The sequence below is a fragment of the Fragaria vesca genome, linkage group LG3, assembly GCF_000184155.1.
Source record: "Fragaria vesca subsp. vesca linkage group LG3, FraVesHawaii_1.0, whole genome shotgun sequence".
Classification (NCBI taxonomy): Eukaryota; Viridiplantae; Streptophyta; class Magnoliopsida; order Rosales; family Rosaceae; genus Fragaria; species Fragaria vesca.
Window position 1 is genome coordinate 18,359,024 of NC_020493.1, and position 16,470 is coordinate 18,375,493.

The window sequence follows — 16,470 nt, forward strand, 5'->3', positions numbered from 1 at the left end:
TCGTCCGTTCTCCGCCGATATATATATATAATACACCACCTTGCGAGGCAGCATTAAGAAACGACCTACCACGCTGCCTCAGTGGTCCAAGATGATCGATCAGTTGTACATGTATGTCTGCCATAGATATTTAACATGAATCATGTAATAATGGAAGTTAAACCTCAGGTTATAATTAACAGGTTTGTTTGTTCAAAATGATATGACCTTGCTTCTACTTTATACCTTACTCTTACTCAAATGATGAAGAAGAGACTTTTAGGAACAAAGATCTTCTTCAGTAGATAGGTCTTATATCAAACTCGAAAACCATGGCTTGGGTGAGGAGCTATATATATATATATATATATATATATGAGTTAGAGGTGTAGCTAGCAAGTTCCAATGCGTAAGCCGAGTTGAAAAACTTGACGGATGATGTGATCTTGATGATGACATTGGTTGATTTGGTTCTGTTTTGGCCGGTGATGAAGCCAACTGCTCTCAATTGAACGTTTGGGCAACATGAATGTTCTTAAAAGGGCCTCAAAGAGATAGCAAGTCCAAACTCCAAAGAGCTGAGGAACAAGAATAAGGAAACATGTACTTATATACTGCGATGATGCAAGAAGGCGTTTCATGCTTCAGTTTCAGTTGCTCCAATAGAGACTGATCAAAAATTGAAAAGGTAAAACGCCAGTGCGCGATGTGGGGCTGTGAAGTAGTGCTGTTTTCTCACATGATCGATTCTAAGCTAGGTACAATTGCGCTAGTGAATCATGGCATGCGCACAACCAGGTTCATGTTGTGTCAGATCATTGACATGCACGGAAAGTAGCTATTCTTAATTTTCCAGAGGTTACTACAGCCTGCTGATTAGTAAAGAATAACAAAAGGGTACGTACATTCAGAAAGACATAACACCAGAAAGCACAAGATGATCACTTAGTCGATCATCACCAAACTAAGCTAGCTGCATCTCTTTTACATAAACAAACCAAGGACTTGATGATTCCTATTCCATTGAAAAGATGAAAAGAGTTTGCATAGATCAATTTACAATACAGAAAACATTATTAATTTAAACTTGATTAATAATGAATTAGACAACTAATCATACAAACACGCTCGATCGCACCATGGTTGCTGCTGCTGCTACTGAAGGCATAAGATATCAAATTTAATTATTGCAGGCAATCTATCATGCAGACCATCGAGAAGATGGTGAATAAGGTGATGAAGATGTTGGAGAAGACCAAAGCTGGGCTTTCTTCACCTTGGATACACTCGCGAGCACACCCAATGGTGTCACGTCTCCCATTACCGTGACTTTCTTTGTTGGTAAATCTATACTAAACGATGTAACTCCTGCACAGATTCATAATATTGCAGGTTAGTTTTCTGTGTTAGCTAGTAATTAGTTTTCAATATCAAACTACAATTAGAAATCTAACAGCTTCAGAAATTGATAACATTAGTTAATAGCATACATGTTAACCTGGTTGTCAGAAGAACTTGATAATATAAGCACATCATAATTTTTTATTGGTGATGATCATAACCGACAACAGAATCTATAAACTAATTTGCTTTGAACTGAAGCACTGAAAACCAGAAGATGAAGACAGATACGAGTCTAATTATTATATAGGTGAAGGAATATTTTGAAGTAGTACTTAATTCATAAACGAATTCTCTAGCTAGCTTAAGCTAGCTACTAATTACACACACCACAGTACCTTCCATTTTAGAGAGATGCTTCCTCAGTTTCTCTTCACATCCTTTGCAATGCACTGACACCCTCAGAACCACAACCTACAACAATTAGCAATTGATTAATAGTTAATCGACTTTGATCATAGTAATCTAATCAGTAATACTATACCAAATATATATGTTGCTTGTAATTCTCGTACCAGAAACTCAAAATTATAATAACTATGTGATGCTGGACCACGCCTACACATGGCTTACTTCAGCCGATAAAATTGAATAGAGATTATCAGATTGAAATGAAATATCTATGTTAATAACTTAACTAATTACCTGGTTACGAGAGCGAGTGGAAGAAGACCTTAATGGAGCTGGGGATGGACGACGATGTTCATCATTCGATCTCATGATCAGGCGCATTCTAGGGTTAGATGCTGCTGCAGCTACATGGTGATCAGAAGGAACCAACGTTGCATCAGTTTCCGATAACCAGTCGATGAAGGGCACCGTGGAATCGTCACTAGTCCGATACCGAGAAGAACTGGACGAAGTACTCTTCCTCCTTTGCTCATGGAACTCAGCATAGCTTCTCCGACGTAGCTGATCTCTATCGCTACACTGCGCAGAAGAGAAACTCCTTCTGCATTTTTCGTACAGTGGCTTCGGATCAATTGGTAACTGATCAAATGAACAAGGGATCAAAGGAAGATGGGATTGGTTTCTTCTTCGATCATAAACATGAACATGGTCGCTGATGGGGACTCTGTGGGCTCTGCGGACTATGGCTCTTTGATCCATGATGGCCGTGGAAGCAGAAGATGAACAGTGGAAGCGATCCATTCCTTTCATGCTTTACAACTTGCAAGAGGGAAGTAAAGACTAGCAGACTATATAGAAAGGAAAGGATATATCTTTCTACTTAAAGCTGGTGGCCGGGAATGAGATAATAAGAGTTGAGAAGAAAAGAGAGAAGGACTGAGGTCCTACAACAAAGGTTGTACATGTTTCAAATTCGTAATTTGCTGCTCTGATTCATTTTTTCTGTTTGATTAAGAGTGTGGGTTTAATTAAAGTTATGTTAATCTATATGTGAGATGATTACAACCACTACTAGTATCGTGGAGCTAGCATGCTATGAGACTAAAGAGCTTAGCTACTTCTATTATTGTTGCATCATTGTTTGGGTTTCATTTCTTAATTTAATTTTGCAAGACTATTTGCTCTAAATATTTGACTCTTTGCCATAGAGAGGTTTCTGGGTGTGAGCTAACTTGCGTATGACACATAAATGTCGACTGACATTTCTTTATCTGGACAGATATATTGTGTGACCAGTGACATTTATATGGAAGTTTAATGCTATCCTTTTGGCTCAATTATTTCTTCGAGTATGTATACATGTATATATGCATGGTAGAGACTGATCCACTTATACCTTAAGGTCTGATTCACCGCATAAGTTATTGCCAAAAACGAAAAAAAGAAAAATAACTTGAGTGATCGAGTAATGTTCTTTTACTTGCGGTGGCGGCGTTGCTAAAAACTAATGAAGACTTGGGGGCCGGGGCCAAACACAAAGTCTCATAAGTTTGGGGTGCCACATATTTAAGTTTACATTCTTTCCAACAAAGTTAATTACTTGTCTTGTTAAGTCATCTTAGCTAAATCGAATTTTATATCGTTAACTCTAATCATCTCCGTATCATCAAAGTAACTGAAGGATTCGTTTCTAGAAGTTAAACGGTGAACTAAGTTCGATTAGTTATTTTATGAAAGTTGTTGCAGACAAAAAACTCACTCTCAACTTCGAACATAAGCACTGTTGAATGTTATTACTCAAGAACACTCGTACATCGCTATGTTGAGATACATAATGCTGACTAGTATTATTAATAGTGATCGATCGAAGGTGGTACACTAGATGCTAATCGACATTATCATAGCATTTTTGCACTAGTCTCGAAGTAATTGTGTGAAACTTTTGTATACAGAAAAAAAAGATTAACAAAATTGAATGCTGCAGGTAACTTTATGTCCACTGCATACGCAATGGAATAAGAACTTGGAAATTGTTCAAAAGAAGTTACCCAAATTCCTGGGATTACAAATTAGAAGCGACAGAACAACAGTCAATTAGTCAGTAATATATGGTCGGCTGCATTGCTAAATTCTCCAACGAAAAAGATGAGGTGGGCAGTGGGTCAAAGAATGACTATTTAATTCAACAAAGTTTAATCCAGATTAATTTGTAACCTCCTTTCGTGGATAATCAAAGTTGATAACCACATTGTGATTGATTAGGAGGGAATCGAATTGCATCATGATTTAACTAATTAGAGGGTCTCCACAAGTCCACAACCTTTTGATTGTTTTGTATAGAAAGGTAATTAAGCACGTTCTCACTCTTATAACCATTAAACCATGCATATTGTGATTGATTATTTTCTTCTTAACCCTGACTTCACACTGCCTCGCCGGTGCCGGTCTTTGCTATTCACCAACATGTCTTCCTTTATCAAAGACGTCACCGCAAGATTTGCAGCCCCCTTAGGCGTTTGCAAACGTGATGTTATTGACCTCTCATTTGGAACAAAATGAAGAGATAAGGTAGTTTAGGCAAAACATAATTTGATGAATTTCTTAAATGGGCTTTATAGTAATAGATATAGAGAATAGATATGAACTGAATTTACAGCCAGCAAAATTTTGATCCATTTTTCATTAATTGAAGTATGATAACGCAAACCATCACAAGTGATCGAGTTTGTAAGAGTCTTGACGTAAAACCCCCATATCCAAGTTCAAATCTTGCTGACGTTAATCGAAGTAAATCCCAATTTATTTTTAATAGTATGACCATCACCTGTCATGTGTTAGGATCTTTAACGGCTTATATTTAAGCCGAGGGCTTAACACTAGTCAACAATTTTTTCTTCTAGGAGACTAGGATCCTTTTTCTTGTCTGCTTCATACACAGATTGTTGACCAAACACTGAATTATGTTTCAATATGATAACTATAAACACACTGCATTTTGGAAAGCAACAATGAGAAGGACAACAGTCTATGTAAATGATGGGAGTTGACAATAAACCACCAAGAATAACATGATCAAATATAATAAACTCTCATCAACTACCAACGAGATTCACATATAGAATTGTCCAAATACATGAAAAGGGGAAAATACTATCAACAATTTCACCATGTTTAACGTTGGAATGAAATAGAATATGATCCGGTGTTAGGATCTTTAACGGCTTTGAAGTTGTCCACACTCATTCCAAATCGGCCCAACAAAGAGTTGCCCATATCTTTCAACTTCCCTGTTCACATAGAAATATTACTAGTTAAATTGCAGCCTACAACTGTATAACGAAATATGCCACAGCATGCAAATTATACAACCCACAGGCATAGCAGATTCATACAGAGCATCACTGGAAAGAAGGAAATATATGAATATAACAATTACAGATCCAAGAAAGAATAAAACACATCTTTTCAATCTCTTTCTGTTTATATACAAGTATTCACTCTTCTAAATAAAAGCTTGTAATCAATTCACTATTGTTCATTTGGCATCATTCACTAGAATAAAATAGTCCGGATGCTCACTTGGGAAATCATGAACACAATTTTCATCCAAATGAAATACTTCAATAGAAAGCTATATACCAGCCTGATATTTTTAAGATTTCCTTGTCCTCTATTAGCCTTGGCTTTGTTCACCAATCAAACAAAATATTTACTTAGTCATTATAAAGTATTTGAATTTTGCAAAACTGCTCAATTACCCTACATAAAATCTAGTTCCCATGTTCCTAAGATATGGTAAGGTAGTGAAGTGGTCTATTATAAGACAAATCGAGTTTTATTCTTTTTCTTTCTATTCTTCTTTCGTTTATATACGTACTTATGCAGTTATGTTTAGAGTACAGAGAGAATTTGGGAATTATTTGATCCAGTGGCCACAGCAAACAAACATATCACAACAAATCCTTTAAAGAGAATATAATTGCCCAAGAAATCATTACTCAACTTACCAATCATCTCCTCTTTCATCTTTTCTCTCTTTGCTTCAGCAAGTGGCTCCAAGCGTCGAATGGCCTTCCTGGCTTGGTCATTTGAAGGATCAAGTTCTAATATCTTTTTCATATCTGCAAAATGAAAAGAAAATGAAGCAATACATTTTAGTATAATACAACAAACCCATACACATGAGAAGACAAAGAAGTTTCTACTAAAGAAAAAGAGTTGATAAATGTGCTAGATTTGCCCAAGATATAACAATAAATGTTCGAAGTGCCATAAATACCAGTAATAGCCTCTTCGAAGTGTTCTAGCTTTTCGTGAGCTTCAGCTCTTCTAATCAGTGCTTTCAAATATGAAGGATTTAGTTCCACTGCTTTTGTGCATTCCTTAACTGCATCTTCGTACTTTCCCTGCAGCATTAAAATTTAAAGACTTGGGATAATGGACTGGTAAGAAGTGAATGGTATGCAGAAGTTATAGTGGGAAAGAAGATGAAGCCTTCTGAAAAATTTGATACCATGAAACAATATGTAAAAGAAGCTTATTCTTGAATGAAATAGCAGCAGCTGTACAAGGTCTGAACAGAACTACCGACAAGAATTATAGTCATTTACAACCTTCATATCAGCATTTGATGCCTTCCAAAAATTCCTCATCCATAGCAAAGCCAATTATATTTAGCTGTTTTCGCCTTTTAACTGTATCTGAAGTCTACAAATAATACCCTTTGAAAAAAATTTAGGTTCGTTTCAATAAGAGAGATTCAGAAGGCAAAGATAAGACTATTTGCCACAGCAAATCGAATTCCCAGTGAAAATTAGGTGCTGTTCAACTGTTCAAGGTTCTGTGCCTGGATATCTTCTCATGTACTTACATTCTCTATTCCCATTCCTATTGTTCCCTACATCTCCTTTTTTCTTTGAGGTCGTACAAACTCCTGTTCTTTAGTTTCCAAAAGCTCTACCATTTAAATCCCATAGTAATCAATAATAAGTAAAAGGAGATTTGATTCCAGAAGAATATTAGGCAGTGAAACATAGCATCTGAAGCATGGATCAATTACTGGTGACACTGTCTAATATCAAGTGCAACAGTAGAGAATTTTCTCTAACGAGAAATTTCTGTCAATATATTCAACTATGAACCTCAACTTTCATATCCACATAAAATGAGACAGTATAGAAATATATTTTCAGAAAAATAAAAAGTCAGACGATTATTTGCACTGATATCGAGTCACATACCAGTTTCGAGAAGCATATGGCACGGTTTGAATGACATATGGAACGTAATTCCACAGATGAAGGCATGTCAGGCGCAAGTTGTAAAGCAAGTTCATACTGCGACAATGCCTCTTCATATTGCCCATTCCCAAACAGTCCATTGCCTTGCAATTTAACCTCATTTGCTTGCTCGAGTGATTTCTGTTCCAGATGCAAATACAAGGCATCAATAACATGTATCCACATCGAAATCAAAATATACGAGTCTTAACCACTAAAACAAGAGTTTAATTCAGATATGAAACATCACATACAACTAACAAGGACCTAAGTCGAGATGGGCTTCAATACAAGTAGGTAATTCACAAAGAAACATTTTTAATTTCAGAACAAATTATTCAACTAAGAAGAGCAATCGACTCGTATAAAAAAATAAAAATAAAAAAAATCGATCATCAATAGCAGCAACCAGTGTCACAAACAAAATCAGCAAAGCGAAGGAGATAATTGAAAACCTGTTGATCGGCCGCAGAGAGATTTTGCGGCTCCTCTTGGAGATGGAGGTGGTGTTGGGATTCATCGTCGCTGTCGGTGGGTCCCAACTCGCCGTCGCTGGCAGTTTCGAAGCCATCGGACGAATCTTTGTGGGCGGACGACGACGGCGAGGGTTTTTGGGACTTCACATTGTGCTCTTCTTCCGTGGCTGTTGCTTCTTTTACTTCTTCTATAAGCATCTTTAGGGTTTGAATTCTGCGAATAGAAACTGGACGAAACAGTCGACGGACTTTGGCTGCCGAGTGCTCTTCTTTACAAACTTTCCGTATCTTATTATAACAATTTCTAGCGTCTCCTACATAAGCAGAAAACAACAGTATTAAATGATTGAAAAGGAAAAATCAGTTGGAAAATGTAAATGGACAACCATTTGATGAAAAACAAAAAGAAAATAAATCAGATTATATTCTCCTCCTCTATAGTACTATTTCAAGAATCATGTTCTTTATACTCCGAAGGCACTGATGTTTACAAACTCAAAAGGAACTGCTTATTTAGCAACACATATACAGACTGCTTCACATTTAACAAACCTAAGCCATATATACGTAAATCACTCAGCTTCTGGGATTGGAACATGAGTGAAATTGTATATTAACAACTGATTGTGTTACAACATCAACCGTATCAACAAGCAAAACAAAAGAACCTAAGTTTACAGTACCCACCTAAACCAGACCCATACCAGAGTAAAAATAAAAATAAAAGAAGCAAACACTGACAGTAGCTCTTATAAATTCAAACAAAGGCATCTCAAAATCACAGACAAACTTACCATAGGCACCTTAAAAACACAGACCCAAAACGAAAAAGGGCACCTCAAAAGCGTAGGAACAGCAGACATACATAGTTCATTATTAATCATAATTAGATCACCAATGCAATAAGACTCAATTGTGTGTGACAATCGGTGTCAAGACAGGCTAATGTGTTTGTACTTTTCTTCTATGTGTTTGTGGCTGGGGCTCGTCATAATAAGAAGCTGAATATTTTTACGTATTGTCACACCCCAACTCGAGTAAAGGTCTAAACTCGAGTTATGGCATGAATCGCACTCTAATTATAGACAATTTAATATCCATAATTAAAATGAGATAAATATCATAACATGACGTATGAAACAACAACCTTTGTACCTTTATTTAGATTACAAGCCTTATAAGAAGGCACTTGAAGCGCACATGCTTAAAGCATTTACAAACAAACAAGAATAACGTTTCTTTTCAAAACGTCCATTCTTTATTCAAGTTCTATCTTACAAAAGAAAAACTTGAAAGCCTTAATGTACAATATAACACTTGTTTCGCTTCATGAACCACACCTGCAAGGGGTTTGATAAGGGGTGAGCAACGCTCAGTAAGGCTAGTTAATATATTAATAAAGCATGACATTATGTACGAGTCAAAACAAACAACCAAACATGGCAAATCGAGAATGCATGGATGCAGTATGAACTCAACTCTCATCCCACACCTCACATCACCCTCATATACAATTTCTCCATTTGTTAATCATCTTGTTATACTCATGGTCTCCAAACCCGAAACCCGATAAGATCGTTTTGTCGATGTCCGCCATCGAAAGGGCGTACATTCCCTGAATTTGTGCACGTGTGGGCTAGCCTGGATCTTGGACAACCCATGAGGAAACTCAACTATACAAATGGTTTCCTAATAATAAAGACGTCTCATATATTCTTGACTCTCATTCTCCTTTTTACTTCCAACCTCACTATTTTCCCACATCATGTAATATGATTCAAGATAAAAACACATGCTTTCAAATATAGACATCATAATCAATTCAAGATCTCAATATTATCCACATTTAATTCAAATATTGCCACACCATTCAATGTCAAACAATTCAATATCAAACAATCCAAGCAATAACCACACAATAGCACAATTAAAGCAAACACCCCATCAAACCCTACCTCGAATTGCACAGCGCAAACTCGAGCTCAAACTTCCTCCTTAGATTAGTGGATCACCAAGATCGTCTCCGGAACCTTACCCAAAAGGTAAAGTACATACAAACAATGATAAATTAAAATTAGTAACCAAGTTATAAGCAGTGCACACAAATAAGAAACTCTAAACTACAAAACATATACAAAATCAGACTCAAAAGTTGTTTAAAGAGCTACTGCAAAACAGAGGAATCAGCTGTTAAAGAAAAGACCGAGTTAGAACAAGGTTCATGTGTCAGCCTTCTGTCAAAACAGTGTGTAAGATGCTGTTTTTGGCTTCACTTTCCACTCACTCAAATCCCACAAAAGTTTCTGAACCAAAGCCTATTTGAAAGATGGGATTATAAGCTTTAAGTACATAGCTTAAGTTTTGAAAACAAAGCCTTGGATAGGAAGTTATGCTATCTCAAAGTTGAAGCAAAAATCTGAAAACCCAGAAAATTCAGCTTTTGGTTGAATCTGCTACTATTTTTGGCAAGCAATTTGACAAACCAAATGTTAACCAAATCCTCTGAAATTTAACACATACATAGGTAGATATATGAGGAGTACAGAGGTACTTTCGGATTTTAAAACAAAGGTCTGAGCTGAAAGATATTCTGCCTCAAAGTAGGCAAGAAAATCAGTTTTTCTGCAGAATTCTGGAAATTTGCAGCAACTAACAAACTTGATTTTGGAAGCTTTAATTCGACTCTTGAAGTAACAACACAAGTTCTAAAGCTTCAGAACGGAAAGGAACAGATTTCCAGAACACGAAATCATTTTAAACATAACAAACAGTTGAATCAAAAAGACCCAGAAATTACTTTGGACACCCAAATTCAAGAACAAGGTTCTTGAGCTTCAACAACAACGATTCTAATCAAAACAAAACATCGGATTCGAATTAGGATTCCTATCTATACAAGTCTGAGAATTTGAAATTACCAACTATAAGCAAACAAAGGAATCATACTAAACTCAAAACAAGAAACAAGAATCATAGCAAACCATAAACAAAACTATGAAACTGAAATTGAAATTGCTAGAAGATGATATGGATTCTACCTTAGACAGAAATGAATTGGAAAGGTTTCCTCTCTCACTCCACAACTCTCTCAATTTCTGTTCTGCCCCAAATCTTTATCTGCTTCTCTCTAGTTGATTTGGTCGAAAACTTAACCGACCTTCCCAAACTCATCCTATAGGTCTAGACCTCCAGCTCCTACTTTCATAGGCCTGCCAGCTATAATCTATAGGCCTGTATAATTCTTACACCTCCTACTTGCCTTCAACAAAGCGATTAAACCAAAAATAAAGAGTCTGTGTTTCGAACTGAAACACAGCTCTCCCCCTTTTTTTTTCTTTTTTTTCGAAAACAAAAATAAAATACCCCAAAAACTTAATAAAACAAAATTTAATACTAAGTAAACTAAATTAGCTGCTTTAGGATGTTACACGTATGACATGCCAAAGGGTATCAAAAATTTAAACTAAAAGGACTTTATGCATTCAGATACATTTAGGAAGACAATATTAGACCGAAACCCTGAATCAAGGCCTCAACTTTCCCACATTATGATCATGAAAATACTAAACGAAAAAGTTTCTGCAAAATTTAGGCTTCTGGTTTTAACCTTGTTCAATCATTTACAAAAGAAACCAAAGAAATAATATCTTCAAATGGTACCCAAGAAATCTGGGAGTTTTACATGCTATGTACAAAAATCAAATCACATTTGCATGCATCTTGTCATAATATTGATGAATGTAGGATAAGAGTTTAGTAATATAAGTACATTCATCACATTAAATGAATATGAGATCTGATGCTTAACTGAACAGTAAAAAAAATCCCATACGATGAACTATAAAACAACTGCGGTTAGATGAAGCACTATGGCATCCTGTCAAGCCAGTGCCGATTCTAATCAAGTTTGTACATCCTTGTTCAGTTGCCATTTAATCATACGATTGACTAAAGCCATGGGGGGCCTCTTTGCTATAGTCTTGCATCCAATTTTGATACATCATCTGTACATGAACGCTAGTCATGTGCCAATCTAGTGTGGCACTATGGTTAGATTTTAAAGCCTGAATGCCAATACGAAACAGTACAAACATTGAAAAAAAGGCATTGTTGCTAACCTTCAAATGTTGCTCATATGAAGGAACATTAATAGCAGAAGATCAATCATACAGAGAAACATATATAGACTTTCCCCTACGGCTTGAATACTAGATTCCACATCACACTTCTTTGGCAATCGTGTATTTTCATTCAAAGCAAAAACTTCCTTACTTCCATTACTTAATAACTTATCGACAAATAATGGAATGAAAACCCAGATGTAATTCACATCGAGTAAAGCTTGGGAAAACTGAAAGCCCCGAATTCATTTGAAAACCGATTAACTAAAGGATTCGCAATTAATTATATTTAGCTTTTCAAAAGAACCTAGGTTCTGCTAACAGCATCAATCATTTCAAACCAGTGTAGTCGATCTCTCTAGCATAAATAAAACCTCTCAAAAATCAAATTCCCAATCAATACAAAGCCAACAGAAGCAGAAAAGAAAATCAAAAGCAAACCCACAAAAGAGCCAAAACCCAGACTGGCATTGACGATTATGGAGATAGAAACAAATGGTTTAGGCATGATATTGAATTTTCTCATACATAAACTTACCAGGTGCTGTTTCTTTATCTCGATCAGGTACCGAAATTCTGATTGATAATTTAGGGAGGCGAAGGTCGTGAGAGATTTTAATCTAGAAACCTCAAGAGCGAGCGGAAAAAATCTGGCATCAGCATTTTATATCAGTCATTCGGTTCAAATGGGCCATATCCCCAAAGCCCAAATCAGCCCAGGACTTGAACTCTCACTCGCCACGTGTATTATAACCCAAATCCCAGATTAGGGTTTTAGCAGAAAGGAGATATTAAAACCGCAGCCGAGAGCGCTTCAGAGAGACACTGATAACCGCAGGCTGCGATGGGTAGGTTTCCCGATGTTGTTTTCTTCTGTAATTGAATTGGGTTGGTTTCTGATTTCGTTATTGATTTGTAAAAAGCGAGGATCAAGGTGCACGAGCTGAGGAACAAGTCCAAGGCAGATCTTTTGGGCCAGCTCAAGGATCTCAAGGCGGAGCTCGCTCTTCTCCGAGTCGCCAAGGTCACTGGTGGAGCCCCCAACAAGCTCTCCAAAATCAAGGTTGTGAGGCTTTCAATTGCTCAGGTGTTGACAGTGATTTCCCAGAAGCAGAAGGCGGCTCTTAGGGAAGTTTACAAGAACAAGAAGCTTCTTCCTCTTGATTTGCGTCCGAAGAAGACCAGGGCCATCAGGAGGCGTCTGACTAAGCACCAGGTATACACTGATCATCGATATAAACTGCTTTGACCTTGTGTAGTTGCTAATACTTGAGGAATGGAAAATTGAAACACTAGTTGTCAAGGAATTTCAGGTTTCTTGGATGATACTTGAGTTCATGTTACACTGCTGTTTTTGCAATTTATTATCCGTGAAAATAAGACTTTATAGCTGGACTTGGTTAAGAATGAATGTAAACTATAATGTAGGGTAATTAGTATACTAGAGATGACTTGTCTTTTCAATTAGGTTCCCAATCAAATGTTAGTATTTACTATTTAGATGTAGTTTTGTTTTCTTTGCCATTGGCAGCTAAAGTTGTAACTCGTACCACTCTGCTTGAAGGTATTTGTTTAACCAAGTATGGTATGCGACTTCATGGTTTTTCTGTCTGATCCTCATTGAATCTAATGTGATGTTAAATTGGGTTGAGGTTATGTGTTGTCAGGAACTCAGGATGGTCCTGTTACTGAATCCATCTATGTGACTTATCTGATAATTGTTAATCAAAATGTTGTCACCTCTTTTCTTTTTCTTTTCCTACAATCCTCTACAATTGATAACAGGGGAACTGCTGTTATTCTCTGATAATTTGTTCCCTGCTTATTGAGCTCACTCCATCCCCTGGTTTGCAAATCAAGATGCAGGATTCTCGCTTTTTAAGCTTTTAAGAGGATTTGCAGTGTTATAGATATTATACAAGTCACTAGTCCTCTTTGTTTCTGTTTATCTAACTCGATTGTTAAATTGTTATTGATAGGCATCTTTAAAGACCGAGAGGGAGAAGAAAAGAGAGATGTACTTCCCACTAAGGAAGTACGCAATCAAGGCATGATGTCGGATCCACGTATGAAAAGCATCAGAACTTTCACCTACTATATGATATTGCCAGGATCTGAGTTTACAGTTTTTAGCCATTTTCATAATTTTAACAGTGTAAACAGTATCCCCAATATGACCTTACTATTCGAGAATTGTAATGCTGATTTTGATTCCATTTCTTGTTTATTGATCCGATTTTGTTTATTCAGTTGTCGAATCTTTTGGCTTTTGATTCCAATTTCCTAACCAAACCACTGCATCCTCACACAATTGAGGAAGAATAAGCTAAATTGATAAAACTATTACCAGTTTGAATTTATGTCCAGTTGCTACCTCTCTTGTGTGCTGTGCTGGATGCAGCAGTATGTTTGGTGTTGCATCACCGTTCTCCTGTCTTTGTGTGAGAATTGTGTCTCATATTACTGCTTAACACAACAGTAAGAGCTATAAAGCCAAACTCGGTGTTAGAAAACAGACATGGCTTGTTTTCTGTCACTTGCAATCTTTTCAGTCACTCGAGATTGATTTGGTTTTGGGTTGTGTTCTTGACGAGCTCTACCTTAAGCTTGTTGCAATTATTTTTTTTTCATTGAAGATGATTTTATTGAGTTGAGAACACTTGCATCAACTGGGAATATTCTCGACAGAGAATCCCAATTCTAGTTTCTACTGCAACTATCAATAATCTCATGAAGTCAAAGTCAAGGAGGCCTAACTTGTTGGCAATACATAGATTGCACCATCTTTTATGCCCTTCTAGCAAGAATGTGAGCATCTTGGTTATGTTTCTTTCGGTGCAAGTTTCTGAGTTACTCTTTCAAACTCCGATTGTAATAGTTGAACTGCATCCATTACTCCTCCATTGTCGCTTAAATCAAGGCCTTTCCTTGCAATAGCAGCAATCACACTTGCAGCGCCACCTTTAATCACCAACTTGGACACTCCATTTCACTTGCCCCATTTCAAACCATGCCATAATGCTAGAGCTTCAACCACATATGAAGTTTCAGTAGAGCAGTCCTGAGTACTGCTCCCAATAAAACCCCTGTTCCCGTCCCACACCGTTGCACCCAATTCCACACAGTCAGATGCAACATCACAAGCACCGTCAAAATGCAGCTGAACCTCCTGCTCGTGCGAGTCGTGCCCAATAAGGTCCGTACTACCTGGCAGTACACATTGCTCTGCTGCTAGTGCAATATTTCTTCTTTCACAATTTCGGCTATGTTCGAATTTTATTAGCATTGTTCTTTTCTCATGATTAGTAGGTTCAAACATAATTTTATTGAATAAGAAATTATAAAAGAATTCTAAAATTCAGCTATATTGAACGAGCTTAAACAATGGAGCCATCAGCCATCTTTACTGTATCATGTTATGGCCAAATTGCTCGGATTAAATACTAAATTTTTTTTTTTTTCTCGATAACAAGGTAGACATCACGGTTGCTGGCTTCAGTGGCTTGTTGGGACGATCTACATATTCGCCAAACATATAATATACGCTGATTTATTAGTAATGTTCATATTGTTTCTGTGGTGTAGTGGTTATCACGTTTGCTTTACACGCAAAAGGTCTCCGGTTCGATCCCGGGCAGGAACAATTATTTTTTACGTTTTGCTTAACCTTTTTTTATAATTATTACTTTATGGATGATTTTCTGTAAAGTATTTACAAGCAAGTTTCTGTGGTGTAGTGGTTATCACGTTTGCTTTACACGCAAAAGGTCTCCGGTTCGATCCCGGGCAGGAACATTAACTTTTTGTACTTTGTTTTTAGGTAAATAAAAATAATTTTCATGAAAAAAAATATAATCGACCACAGTGGGAGTCGAACCCACGACCTTTTGATCCGAAGTCAAACGCGCTAATCCACTGCGCTATGCGGTCTGGTATGAACATAGACACTCCATCTCTTACTTGACTGAATTACAGCTTCGCTCGTGGAACTATTTCGACGAACCACCCTGCAGGCGTACCCTTATTTATACTCCTCCCATTTGACCCACTAACTACATGTCTATATCACTAATTAAGCTATAAGTGCGTCTATAATGTATACGCGAGCAAAGTATCCCAGATGCTTTGTCTGGGACGGTGTCATTGTTTGTTAGTAGCGTAAACAGTTGAAATTGGGCTTGAAACTGATGCTACATTCATACATAAATTGCATTAGCCCTGCTTAGTTTCTTTGCTTGTTTGACTCTCCCACAGGGTTCACATTTTGGTATAGTTTGGTTATAGGATCTACTCAAGTTGTGTCGGTTGGAGCTTCCGCTTAACAAACTTTCACGCGGTGAGCCTCCATTATCAGCATGGTAATCTATAGTATGGCACCCAAAGTTTAGAATATATAGGAACTTCCTATGGTGCGTGATTGTAGGAATGATGCTAGGGATGGGAGATTCATAGTTTCATACGTACGTATGAATATGACTTTGTTTGCCTCCGTAAGGAGAAGGAATGTGCTAGCTACACACTATCGATCACATCCCCTATATCTCTATATTATTCTGTTCTTCTGTTCAAAAATTATAAAGATTGCCCTATAGAGTGCGGAAATGGATGATTGGATGTAGGAGGTCATCACCATATATTATTGAACGGGGAACAGTAAAGCTCAATCTGCCCGGACCATTGTGGATGGACCTTAAGCATGAGCCCCGTAAAGAGAACTTTCACATACGGCAGACGTCATATACCATAGAATCGTAACTATAGAATACGACCCCAATTAGTGCTAGCTTGAGGATTTGATGTAGGTAACATGACGATGATAATATATATATATATATATATATATATATCATGGTCTATTTAATG

General features: G+C 37.0%; 3 protein-coding genes and 3 non-coding genes across 6 annotated transcripts; 3 read left to right on the forward strand and 3 right to left on the reverse strand.

Moving 5' to 3' along the window:
• Positions 1–965: 965 nt before the first annotated feature.
• LOC101307676 lies at positions 966–2,674 on the reverse strand. Its single transcript, XM_004294569.1, has 3 exons — positions 2,026–2,674; positions 1,719–1,794; positions 966–1,347 (listed from the first exon to the last, which is right to left on the reverse strand). Exons 1-3 carry the CDS (start codon positions 2,539–2,541, stop codon positions 1,181–1,183), a joined length of 759 nt encoding a protein of 252 aa, XP_004294617.1. The 5' UTR covers positions 2,542–2,674; the 3' UTR covers positions 966–1,180.
• A 2,019-nt stretch (positions 2,675–4,693) lies between these two features.
• Positions 4,694–12,133, reverse strand: LOC101307971 (tetratricopeptide repeat protein 1-like). The gene is made up of 7 exons (XM_004294570.1): positions 11,295–12,133; positions 9,442–9,516; positions 7,466–7,800; positions 6,972–7,151; positions 6,011–6,137; positions 5,739–5,852; positions 4,694–5,018 (listed from the first exon to the last, which is right to left on the reverse strand). The coding sequence occupies exons 3-7, from the start codon at positions 7,682–7,684 to the stop codon at positions 4,903–4,905; spliced, it is 756 nt and encodes a 251-aa protein (XP_004294618.1). The 5' UTR covers positions 7,685–7,800; positions 9,442–9,516; positions 11,295–12,133; the 3' UTR covers positions 4,694–4,902.
• Positions 12,134–12,384: 251 nt separating this feature from the next.
• Positions 12,385–13,841, forward strand: LOC101308267 (60S ribosomal protein L35-2-like). The gene is made up of 3 exons (XM_004294571.1): positions 12,385–12,455; positions 12,531–12,823; positions 13,587–13,841. The coding sequence occupies exons 1-3, from the start codon at positions 12,452–12,454 to the stop codon at positions 13,659–13,661; spliced, it is 372 nt and encodes a 123-aa protein (XP_004294619.1). The 5' UTR covers positions 12,385–12,451; the 3' UTR covers positions 13,662–13,841.
• A 1,336-nt stretch (positions 13,842–15,177) lies between these two features.
• On the forward strand, positions 15,178–15,250 carry TRNAV-UAC. Its single transcript has one exon. It is a non-coding gene; the product is annotated as a tRNA-Val (tRNA).
• Positions 15,251–15,329: 79 nt separating this feature from the next.
• TRNAV-UAC lies at positions 15,330–15,402 on the forward strand. Its single transcript has one exon. It is a non-coding gene; the product is annotated as a tRNA-Val (tRNA).
• A 61-nt stretch (positions 15,403–15,463) lies between these two features.
• Positions 15,464–15,537, reverse strand: TRNAR-UCG. Its single transcript has one exon. It is a non-coding gene; the product is annotated as a tRNA-Arg (tRNA).
• Between the last annotated feature and the right edge of the window lie 933 nt (positions 15,538–16,470).

Bases quoted from the DNA above. Each gene is read 5' to 3' on its own strand.
- LOC101307676 (XM_004294569.1), bottom strand. From the start codon at position 2,541: ATGAAAGGAATGGATCGCTTCCACTGTTCATCTTCTGCTTCCACGGCC. The intron at 1,795-2,025 runs GTAATTAGTTAA...TAATTGTTGTAG, and splicing joins CCACTCGCTCTCGTAACCAG to GTTGTGGTTCTGAGGGTGTC. The intron at 1,348-1,718 runs GTACTGTGGTGT...GAATCTGTGCAG, and splicing joins GCATCTCTCTAAAATGGAAG to GAGTTACATCGTTTAGTATA.
- LOC101307971 (XM_004294570.1), bottom strand. From the start codon at position 7,684: ATGCTTATAGAAGAAGTAAAAGAAGCAACAGCCACGGAAGAAGAGCAC. The intron at 7,152-7,465 runs GTTTTCAATTAT...CATCTGGAACAG, and splicing joins TCTCTGCGGCCGATCAACAG to AAATCACTCGAGCAAGCAAA. The intron at 5,019-5,738 runs GTAAGTTGAGTA...CTATGTGAACAG, and splicing joins GATGAAAGAGGAGATGATTG to GGAAGTTGAAAGATATGGGC.
- LOC101308267 (XM_004294571.1), top strand. The intron at 12,824-13,586 runs GTATACACTGAT...TGTTATTGATAG, and splicing joins GGCGTCTGACTAAGCACCAG to GCATCTTTAAAGACCGAGAG.